At 38.6% G+C, this 12,021-nt stretch overlaps 1 protein-coding gene across 3 annotated transcripts in view; it reads left to right on the forward strand.

The window, feature by feature from the left end:
- GCH1 (GTP cyclohydrolase 1) overlaps positions 1-12,021 on the forward strand; it is a 51,263-nt gene that overhangs the window by 19,484 nt on the left and 19,758 nt on the right. For all 3 annotated transcript variants that reach the window (XM_039240468.1, XM_039240470.1, XM_039240471.1), the window contains exon 2: positions 8,927-9,036. In XM_039240468.1, the coding sequence (XP_039096399.1) occupies positions 8,927-9,036 (110 nt within the window). The remainder of the gene's footprint in view (positions 1-8,926; positions 9,037-12,021) is intronic.

The raw sequence follows: 12,021 nt of genomic DNA on the forward strand, positions 1-12,021 counted from the left end.
ACTCCTTCTCTAGAAACCACCCTCTTATCTGTGAGGATCCTGTAGCCCAGGTCACAGTCCGTGCAAAGTTCAAATGAGAACCTGGGCCTCTGGACTTTTAAACTTCTTTTCTAATTTACTGTTCTGCTTTTTTGAACCCCTGTGTGTGTGTGGTTTTCTAAGAGCCAGCTAAGTAGTGGTGTTTAGGTAGAGCAATTGTGTGTGCTTCTGTTTTCTTATTTCAGTACTTTAGTATCTTATAAATAAACTAGAGCAAACATTATTGTTGTAACCAGGAAAAACTCTTGGTTAATAAAGATAACTTCATGTTATCATGTGAGAACATGTCCCTCAGCAACAGACATTGTGTTCATGACAAGCCCAGCTGAGAGGATGGGAATAGCTCTCCAGTTTGCATTTGCCGAATAAAGGATGCATTTTAGTACTATTTTGAACGCAACCAGTACATCTATTTCAATAGCCTTGGCTACAGTGTTGCTGTTGTTGTTGTTTTTTTGGCAGTTTTATTGAGGAAAATGTTGTCATGCAACATTTTGTAAGTTTAAGGTGTATAACATGTTGATTTAATACACTTATGTATTGGAATATGATTGTCACCATAGGTAGTATTTCCATCACATCACAAAATTACTGTTTCTTTTTTTTTTAATATTTTTTATTTTATTTCTAGGAGAGAGAGAGACAGCGCGAGCAGGGGAGGGTCAGAGAGAGAGGGAGATACAGACTCCGAAACAGGCTCCAGGCTCTGAGCTGGCAGTCAGCACAGAGCCCGACGCGGGGCTCGAACCCACTAACCGCGAGATCATGACCCAAGCGAAAGTCGGACGCTTAACCGACTAAGCCACCCAGGTGCCCCACAAAATTACTGTTTCTTTAGTGATGAAACATTTAAGGTCTACTTTCTTAGCAATTTTCAAGTATGTAATACAGTATCCTTAACTATAATCAGAAAGGTGTGCATTAAAAAAGGAAATCCTCAGTAGGGTGCCTGGTGACTGTTGGTTAAGTGTCCATCTTTGGCTCAAGTCATGATCTCACAGTGTTTGAGCCCTGCATTGGGCTCTGTTAGCACAGAGCCTGCTTCGGATCATCTGTCTCCTTTTTCTTCTGTCTCTCTCTCAAAAATAAATAAGCTTAAAAAAAAAAAACTTAAAAAATACTGTGCATCAAATCCCCAGAATTTATTTATCTTTAACTGGAAGTATATATTCTTTGACCAACATCTCTCCATCTCTCCCACCCTCCTAGCCCTTTGTAACCATTATTTTACTCTCTGTTTCTAAGAGTTGGGCTTTTTTAAGATTCTACATGTAAGTGAGATCATACAGTATTTGTTTTTCTCTGACTTATTTCACTTAGCATAATGCTTTCAATCAATTATAATGCTTTCAATCAATTATAATGCTTTTCATAGTGCTTTCATCATCCATGTTGTCTTGGCTATATATTTTTTTTAATTTTTATTCATTTATTTACTTATTAAAGTTTACTTATTTATTTTGAGAGAGAGGGAGAGAGTGCAAACATGTGTCGGGGAGAGGCAGAGACAGGGAGAGAGAGAATCCCAAGCAGACTCCAAACTTCAGAAGAGTCCCATGCCAGGCTTGATCCTGCAAACTGTGAGATCATGACCTCAGCCAAAATCAGGAGTCTGACACTCAACTGACTGAGCCACCCAGATGCTCCTATTTATTTTTTAAGATTCTAAGTAATCCTTACACCCACTATGAGACTCAAGCTTACAACCGTGAGATCAAGAGTCACATGCTCTAGCCAGTCAGGAGCCCCTTGGCTATATTTTAATTGCTTACAAGCTACATGGGAATTTATCTCCGCCAGGGACGACAGAAATGAAAATTTCCAAAATATCCAAACTTTTACTTTCTCCGCAATGCATTGGATCTTTCCTGCTGGCAAATTTGCAGCTTATGAAATAAGTTCATAGAGCATATGAAAGTTGTGCCACATCTGCTTACTCCAGATGGTATGAATGGTCATCTAAAGTCATCTTAGTTTCCACCTATGTCAGTCTGTGGAATGCTTGAGTTCATGCTTCTTTGGGCCAAGTTTTACAAATGTTAGCTCTGTCTTATTAAGTGCAAGAAGCTATGCATGTTAGAAGGGCTAATGAGGTGTACCATCATGATGGAAATGAAAGCAGAGAGGGTGATTTTCTCCCTTCTCTTAATTTGTTTTAACATTGCCCTTACTTGTGGGACAAATTTTTCAAACAGAAGTAGAATCCAAAATGTTTTAACGCCACACTGAGGGCAGAAGAAGCCTTTGTTTTCATTGCAGAGTGTGATCAAGGGGGGTTTTGGAAGGAGTTTGCAGTGTTACAGGAAGCAGATTCTGTCTTTCCTGTGTAATTCCACTCTAGCGTCAGAACTTCAATGCAAAGGTAACCTCAGGGTTTTGATTTTTTTTTTTCACTAGGAAAAACCCAGAACACCAACCAGCATGTTCATGCACAACTCAATTAAAATTTTTGTAAACATTTTTTTAAAAGTTTATTTTATTTATTTTTGAGAGATAGCACAAGCAGGGGAGAGGCAGAGAGAGAGAATCCCAAGCAGGCTCTGCACTGTTAGTGTGGAGCCCGATGCGGGGCTCATATTTGCACACTGCGAGATCATGACCTGAGCCAAAACCAAGAGTCAGACACTTAACCAACTGAGCCACCCAGGTGCTCTCCCAATTATTTTTAATTAATAAAATGTATTAAATATACAAGAAAAAGTATAAAGAATTAGTTTAACCAACATTCATCTGCTTTTAATAAATATTAACATTTTGCTATAATTGGTTTTGAAAATGCAGATAAGTTTCATAGCTACCTCTTTCTGATCCTGTTACCCTCCCTCACAGAGTTAACCACTACTGTGTATTTGATCTCTACTCTCATGCCTCTTTTTGTATTTTTATTTCATATGTATGTCCATAAACAACATGTGATTTTGCCTTCACTTTGTTTAAAGGATATTACTGTGTGTATCCACTATTGCTTCTAATACTTGCTTTTTTCATTGGACATTGTTTCAGGAAATAAGAAGTTCAGCTTAGAGTCACTCACTTACACTGCTGGGCCATATTTTATTTTATGACTCTACCCAGATTGTGTGATCATTCTTCTGATGCCCATTTCAATCCCTAATTTTACTATTACCAGTAACGATGCAATAATAATTCTTCTGTTCCCTTGGCCACATAAGTTGGAGTCCTTTCTTTGAAACTTGTCTTAAGGAAGTAAATTACAGGGTAAAGACTGACATATTAATTGGACAAAATGGAAAATCTGTGTTTAATTCTGGCTCTGTGCATGGCATATAGGGTGCTGTACGGAAACTTCACAAAGTCTTAAGCTACAATGCCCGCCTCCAAGGTTGGGAGAAATTACAGACATAACAGTGGTATCGGGAGGTATATGACATAAGTGCCCAGTGCGGGTTGAGACAGCTCTGATGTTGGGGGGTTTGGGCCAGTGATTTAGACCTTTCTCCACTAAATCAGGGTAGGCTGTCAGCCCTTTGAGTTGGTTTAATTCCAGCCATGAGCAAAGAAGCTTTTCCTGCCTTTTAAGTTCTCACTCTCTATGTTTTACTCTTTTAATTCTAAAATCAGTAGGCAGACAGGTAGCCTGGGTGGCTCAGTCGGTTCAGCATCTGACTCTTGATTTCGGCTCAGGTCATAATCTCACCATTTATGGGTTTGAGCTCCACATTGGTCTCTGTGCTGAGAGCTCAGAGACTACTTTGGATTCTCTCCCTCTCTCTCTCATTCTGCCCCTCCCCTGCTTATGCTCTCTCTCTCTCAAAATAAACTGAAAAAAATTTTTAATAAAGTCAGTAGGCAGACCCCATTCTCTTTCTTATTCCTTAGAAGGGATGTGCATTCAATGTTCTAAGCCTTCTTCCATTGTCTATTAATGCTGTTCTCCAGGAAGCTGTGGCTGGCTTCCTCCGAGATTTCTAAATTTTAGTGCTGATCACCAAACATCCTAGATAATGCTAATTCCTATTACCGTTCATTCAAAAGAAATTCCATTAGATAGAATTTTTCTTTGGTGGGGAATCTCTCCCAGGGGTTTTTTGTTACGCCAACGCTTTTTACCATGGCAGAAGCAGGTCTGCGTTTCTGATATTACTATGTTTGAGTAGGAGCATTTTGAAGGTGTGAAGATTCTGTGTAGCAGCACAATACTTGAATACAACTTTAATACAGAGTCTCTCAAAGTAAGGTTCCCAGGCCAGGAGCATCCACATCTTCTGGAAACTTGTTAGAAATGCCAATTCTCAGTCCCACCCAGACCTACTAAATCAAAAACTCTGCGGGGCGCCTGAGTGGCTCAGTCGGTTAAGTGTCCGGCTTCTGCTCAGGTCATGATCTCATGGTTCGTGGGTTCAAGCCCCACATCGGACTCTGTGCTGACAGTCAGCTCAGAGCCTGGAGCCTGTTTCAGATTCTGTGTCTCCCTCTCTCTCTGACCCTCCCCTGCTCTCTCGCTCACTCTCTCTCTCTCAGAAATAAATAAAACATTTAAATTTTTTTTTTTTAAAAAATCAGAAACTCTGGGACTGGGGTCCAGTGATTTGTGTCTTAACAAGCCCACTGGGGGACTCTGAGAAGCACCCTGCTTCCGAGGATGCTTAAACGAGGTATGTGGGTTCCTATTGCGGATGTAACTTACTGTATTTTCAGGAAGGGATTAACTACTTAAAGGATGGCTGCCCAGCAGTGTTATTTGCTGTCATTGCTTAATCGTTAATGACACGAGCAAGGTATACTTTTACATTTTTCTTTGTTTGGTCTTGTAATAGACAAACCTTTAACTTTTGGAGGCCCCTTCGGTTTCCTTTGTTGGTTATGACCAACAGTAGGAAACAGAATACCATAAATCCTTGTTTCCAGGGTTACCTTCTTGCTGCTGATAACAGGCAGGAAATTAAAACAATCTGTGATAGTGTTTTGTTCTTATTAGCCACAGATGGTAGCTTTCAGATACGTTGGAGCAAAACATAAATAAATATAGCAAGGAAACTTCATTATTGAAGAAAAATGATTTGGCTAGGTCAAGTTTATAGTCTGGGTTCACTTTCATGAAATGCGTTATAGGCAACATAATATTGTTCCAGAACCACAAACCATTAAGACTTATGGGAGTCACTGTTCTTTTTTTCTTTTTGGTTTAATTTTAAGTATATAAAACATTTACATGATTTCAGAGTCAACTATGTAACAAATTATATTTAAAGATGTCTCACTTCTATCAATATCCCTTCTCTCTCCTGCTCTCTTAGTCCTTTATGGGTAATCATTTTTATTAGTTTTTGAATTATTCTTCTAGTTTCTTTTTGAAGATAAGCATATATACGTATCTATGTTCATATCTTCCCCTTCCACTGTCTTTACAAAAAAGGCTGCATGTTATTCTGTAGTATTTTAAGATTATTTTTGAAAGTTAGCTCTATTGAGGGATAAGTTAAATTCAATAAAATTCAACAACATTATTTGTACAGTTTGATTTTTGACAAATACATGCAGCTGTGCAACCACCAGTACAATGAAGGCATAGCCTCTTTCTACCACCCAGGAAAGTTTTCTTCCACCCTTTTGTGGCCAGGCCTCTTACCCCTCTGGTCCTGCTAAATCATCTGTCTGCTTCCTCTATAATTCTCTTTCCTAGAATTTCACACATACTTTTTGTGTGTGAATGCATAGGATTTCTTTCACTATGTATATAATTCTTTGGAGGCTCAGCCATATTAGTACATGTATAAGTAAGTAGTTATTCTACTTTATTGCAGAGTAGTGCTCTATTGTTTATACATTCCAGTTGATGGTCATTGTCCTATTCCTTTTTTTTTTTTAATGTTTTTCTTTTGAAATAATATTAGACTCACCAGTATACTTACAAAGATGGTACAGAGAGTTTCTATATATCCTTGCCCCAGCTTCTTCAAATGTTAACATCTCCTATGGCCCATAGCGTAGTTATCATTTCTTAAGATACTAATATTGGGGGATGCCTGGGTGGCTCAGTTGGCTATGTGTCTGACCCTCGATTTTGGCCCAGGTCATGATCTCACAGTGTGTGGGTTCGAGCCCCATGTCCCGCTCTGTGCTGACAGTGCGGGGCCTGCTTGGGGTCCTCTCTTACCCTCTCTCTCTGCTCCTCCCCTGCTTACATTCTCACACTCTCTCAAAATAAATAAACTTTAAAAATATTTAAGAAATTAATATTGGTACAATACTATTAACTAAACTATAGATTTTGTGTGGATTTTAGTTTTTTCCAGTGCATTTAGTTTTCATGTTTCTTTAGTCTCCTTTAATCTGTGACAATCCAGTCTTTCCATGTCTTTTTTCCTTTATGTTTATTTACTTACTTTGAGAGAGAGAAAGTGTGCATGAGTTGGGGAGGGGCAGAGAGAGAGAGAGAGGGGAAGAGAGAGAATCCTAAGCAAGTTCCATGCTTAGCACATTGTTCAATGCAGGGCTTGATCCCATGAACCATGAGATCATGACCTGAGCCAAAATCAAGTCATTTCCTTAACCAACTGTGCCACCCATGTGCCCCCCTTCCCCCATGTCTTTTTAAAAGAGCACTTGTTGAGGTATTTTGCAGAATGTCCCTCTGTTGTCTGGTAGTTAGACTATAGTCACACACTTTGGTGAAGAACACCACAGAGGTGACGTGCCCTTATCATGTTTTACCAGGAGCTGCATGGTATCAATATGTCTTATTACTGGTAGAGTTAAACTGCATCACTTGGTTTACCAGGTTTCCTCACTGTAAAGTTACTATTTTTCCTTTTCTGTAGTCTGTCTCTTAGAAGCAAATTATTGCTTTTCAAATTCTGATGTATATTAGGGTGCATGGTACACATAGTTTACCAACTGCCTCAACCATAATTATAGTAACAGTAATAACAGCTACTACTTAATCCACCTGCATAGTTCTAAACACATGTGGATTATCTCATTTAATGCTTAGGATACCCCTGAAAAATGTAGATACCTTTTTCATGCCCATTTTATTTATTTATTTTTTTTAATGTTTTATTTATTTCTAGGAGAGAGAGAGAGACAGAGTGAGCAGGGGAGGGTCAGAGAGAGAGGGAGTCACAGACTGAAACAGGCTTCAGGCTCTGAGCTGGCAGTCAGCACAGAGCCCGACGCGGGGCTCGAACCCACGAACCGCGAGATCATGACCAAAGAGAAAGTCGGACGCTTAACCGACTAAGCCACCCAGGCGCCCCTTTTTTTTTTTTTTTTAATGATTCATGTTTTTTTTTTTAATGTTTTATTTATTTCTAGGAGAGAGAGAGAGAGTCATGCCCATTTTACAGCTTAGAAGATTGAGGCAAAGAATACTTTGCCTAGGGTTCAACAGCTCGTTAGTAATGGACCTTGACTCTAACTTAGCCTAACCAGCTTTTAACATGTGTCGTAGGGTAGTTGTCAGAGCTTAGAATGGGGATGCTCTCATTCTTTGTCAGAGAGAACAAATGAATCCTTCTTTTTTGATAATTCTCTTTTGTTCTTTAAAAAATAATTTTGTTTTGTTTTACTTTCAGGGTTTTCTTGTGTAACTAAGGATTTTAATAAGCTATGTGTGGCAGTAATATTACTTAAAAATCTTGGAGAAATCCAGGACACTTTGGGGAGCACTCAGGGTCTATTTTTAGACTTCTTTCAGAAATATGTCTGAAGGGTAGAGTATTCCGAATAGAAAACTGTTTTTTGGAGAAGTATTTACTTCAAGGATGACACTGAGCCTTTTCTTCTGTGGATTTTATCAGCCTCTCCTACCAGGAGTGTTGTGCCTGTGTGTGTGTGTGTGTCTAAACCCTGCATGTTCACGTTTGTTGACCATGCTAATGACTTTTCCACTCCACAATCAAATGTGTCTCGGAATAGCCTGACTCAGGGGGTGATAACTGTGCTTCAGTGATGACTCAATATCTGAGAGCCTCTATTCTAGCAACAACGGAGCCACTGAAGGTCAGGCTGTGTGGGTGGACATTTGCACTTCTTCCCTGTGAGTCACTGCACAGCCCGGCTTTCTGAGGGGAAATAGCTGTAGGTGGCTGCAAAACTCTCTTCACCTCCTCCCCGCTCTGTCTCATTGTACTATGCAGATGGGTACCTCTGGATCCTTGAAATCCTACAGCTTGGAGTCTTGAATGTATGTAGGCTGCCAAGATGTCCAGCTATCAGTGCACTTTTAAAAAATAAAGCTTTTTTTGTTTTTAAATGTCTATTGTATACCTGGCTGTATGTGTCAGAGTCCAGAGGTCAAAAGCTAAACTGGGCAGGCATATAAATAAAAATTGTAGCAGTTAGTTCCTTAGGGAAGAATGTTAACTGTTTAGAATAAGTCTGATGATTGCATTCAAGAATTAGTAAATTTTATAAGAATAGACAATTATTTGGGGGATAGATAACATGCCGAGTTTATGGGTGTCGGGATCTGGCCTCAGAGGTTAGACAGCTAAGGACTTCTGGCCTCAGAAGTCAGATAAGGTTTTCTACACATCCACTATAGAGAAAGTATTGGGTTCAAGAAAATATAAGGGAGAAAAGGAGAGCAGCTCCCTTTCATCACCAGAAATAGCCACTCTTGTTTTGCATAATTTCTCCCTTTCTCCTTTTCTCATGCAGCAAACACATTTGTTTGTAATCCTGCCTTTGTTATGTAATATTATATTATTAAGGGTTTTTCTCATCATTTAAAGAAAAAGACTTTGCTAATTTGGTGGGAGAAAGATAGCTAGTTTTATTTTGTTTTCCCTTAATATTTTAGCTAGGATTAACATTTTGTCTTTGTTGACTGTCAATCTATATCCAGGGAGATTGTTAGTTTTCCTACTCTGAATCTTTCTATAAAATTGGAAATGATACTAAAGTAAGCCTCTGATTTCAGATGTCCTAAACGATGCTATATTTGATGAAGATCATGATGAGATGGTGATTGTGAAGGACATAGATATGTTTTCCATGTGTGAACATCATCTGGTTCCGTTTGTTGGAAAGGTAAGGTTTTCTTCTGTTTCTGGTTAATTTTAAAATACAACAAATATTTTTAAATTAGGATTATTATATTTAAAATCATCACCTGCTAATTCCTTATATCCCAGATATTTAGAATTATACATAAACAATTACTCTTTATCAACCTGACAACTTGAAATTAACAAAAACCAAGTAGCCGGAAGTCCTCAGGGAAAACATTCATAGTAAATACCATGTTATTGGTTAAAATAATGAGCTTTTCTTTTTTAGGTAGCTACTGCAAACTCTGAAAACCTTTGCTTTTTATTTTGACTAAATAATGTTTGATCCAAGATGTACTTTTGTATAATATGGCAGAGGTCATAGTATTAGTGGACTTCATTTGTTTCCAACCCTTTCTGTATGAGGAACAGCGGATCTAATGCAAGCTGTATAATATTATCTAGCTTGTCATACTTAAACATACCTTTGAAAATGTGGACGTAGGACCAAGGGTAGTTCTGTCCTCTCCCTCCCATTATAATTGTATTTTATTTTGACTTTTTATTAATAGTTTTTAAACAGAAGACATAGGAAATAGTATTATGAATACCTATATACCCATTCCCTAATTTTAATGTGTTAACATTTGCTTCATATTTTTTTGTTAAAATATTTAATTTTGGGGGCACCTGGGTGGCTCAGTCGGTTGAGCATACAACTCTTGATTTTGGCTCAGGTCATGATCCCAGGGTCCTGGGATCAAGCTCTACGGAGCCTGTTTGGGATTTGTATGTGCTCACATGCTCCCTACAGCTCGCGCACGCTCGCTCACGCTCTCTCTCTTTCTCTCCTCCTCTCCCCTTCCCTCCCGTTCCCTACCTTTGCCCTTCTCCTGCTCTTGAGTGTGCTTGCACTCCCTCTCTCTCTCAAAATAAAAAAGCATTTTATTTTTTCACTTTTTTATAAAGGGAAACACAGAAAAATACACAAATTATAAGGTATTCCTTACCACCTCACAGATCAAGAACTAGAACATTATTACTATCCTGCAAGCTCACCTTGTGCCCCTTTTAAATCCCCAACCCATCCTTTGTCCCCACAGGTAACTGGAATATCAATTTCAAACACTGTAGATTAGTTTTGCTTGTTTTTCAACTTATAAATGGAAATTATCAGCATGAAATCTTTTTTATCTTTTTTTTGGCTCCGCACTTTAAAAGCTATTGATATTGGAGTGCCTGGGTGGCTCAGTCTGTCAAGCTCCGGTCACAGTCTCACACTTTGTGGGCTGGAGCCCCACGTCAGGCTCTGAGCTGTCAGCACAGAGGACCTGCTACAAATTCTGTGTCTGCCTCTCTCTCGGCCCCTCCTCCACTCATGCTCTGTCTTTCTCTCTCTCAAAAAAAAAAATAAATAAATAAATAAAATAAAAACATTAAAAATAAATGAAACTTACTGATGTCATTGTAGTTTATTTTCATTGCTATGTATTGTTTTAGTGTACAAACATATCACAATGTATTCTGTTCATGGCGGGTGTATTGTTTCCTCTTTCTCTCTTTCACTTTTTTTCCTCTGTTACAAACAGTACTGCTTCCAGCATTCTTTTGGTGCATATATGCCAGCATTTCTATTAAGAATATGCCTAGGAGTGGACTTGCAGGGTTATAAAGTATACCCATGTTCGATTTAATAGACACTGATTTCTGGTTTTGCAAAGTAGTTGTACCATTTTACACTTGATATACTCCCAGATGAACCCAGTCACTTCATATTCTTGCCAACACTTGGTGCTTTAAGTCTTTTTAAGTTTAGTATTCTGATGTGTTATAGTGGCGTCTCCATTTTTTAAACCTTTTGTTATAGAAAATCTCAAACATATGTAAGAATAGAAAGACTAGTCTGATAAAGTTCCACGTTTCCTAAAACCAACATCAACAATTATTGATAAAGGACAAATCTTGTTATATATATAGGTCCCCACAGGACTATTTTGGAGCAAATCCTAGATATCCTATTATTTTTTTCCATAATTTCTTCCAGTATGTGTCTCTTAAAGATAAGGATTTAAAAAAAAAAAACATAATTCCGATTTGATTATCAGCCTAAAAAGCTAGTAGTAAATCCTTCAACATATATTAAGGAATATAAAGTATGTTATAGACAGCATGACTCTTTATCACTAATTATTAATACACGTTTTCTTATCCATAGTAACACTAACATAAACAAAATTAATAGTAATTCCTAAATAGCATCTAATAACTGACCCATATTTATATTTCTGCAGTTGTCTCAACTGTCTTACTATTGGTTTGTTTCAGCCAGAATCCAAGGGCACCTGGCTGGCTCAGTCGGGACAGCATGTGACTCTTGATCTTGGGGTTGTGGGTTCAAGCCCCAAGTTGGGTGGAGAGATTACTTAAGAATAAAATCTTCTTGGGGCACCTGGGTGGCTTAGTTGGTTAAGCGTCCGACTTTCGCTTAGGTCATGATCTCGCGGTTCGTGGGTTCGAGCCCCGCGTCGCGCTCTGTGCTGCCAGCTCAGAGCCTGGAGCCTGTTTCAGTCTGTGACTCCCTCTCTCTCTGACCCTCTCCTGCTCACGCTGTCTCTCTCTCTCTCTCTCTCTCCTAGAAATAAATAAAACATTAAAAAAAAAAAGAATAAAATCTTCTTAAACAAACAAACAACAAACAAACCAGGATCCAATTAAGAGTCATGCATTTATTACTTTTGGTTGTTATGCCTTTTAAGTCTCTTGTCCTAAAATAGTTCCCCCTTCTCATATTAAAGAGACTGGGCCATTGTCCTGCAGAGTGTCCCACCTTCTGGATTTGTTCTTTCAACCTCTGGATTTCCTATAAAGGTTTAGATCTAAAACTTCCTAAGATTGAGGCTAAATATTTTTGACAAGAGCACTTCATGAGAACACCAAAGACTCCACACTCCCATCTCTTCAGGAGGCATGCACTGAGTGCCACTCCCACAATTGATGATGCTGGTCTCTAACATTAGGGCTCAGG

Source organism: Hyaena hyaena, unplaced genomic scaffold (assembly GCF_003009895.1).
Source record: "Hyaena hyaena isolate Hyena2069 unplaced genomic scaffold, ASM300989v1 scaffold_175, whole genome shotgun sequence".
Taxonomy (NCBI): Eukaryota; Metazoa; Chordata; class Mammalia; order Carnivora; family Hyaenidae; genus Hyaena; species Hyaena hyaena.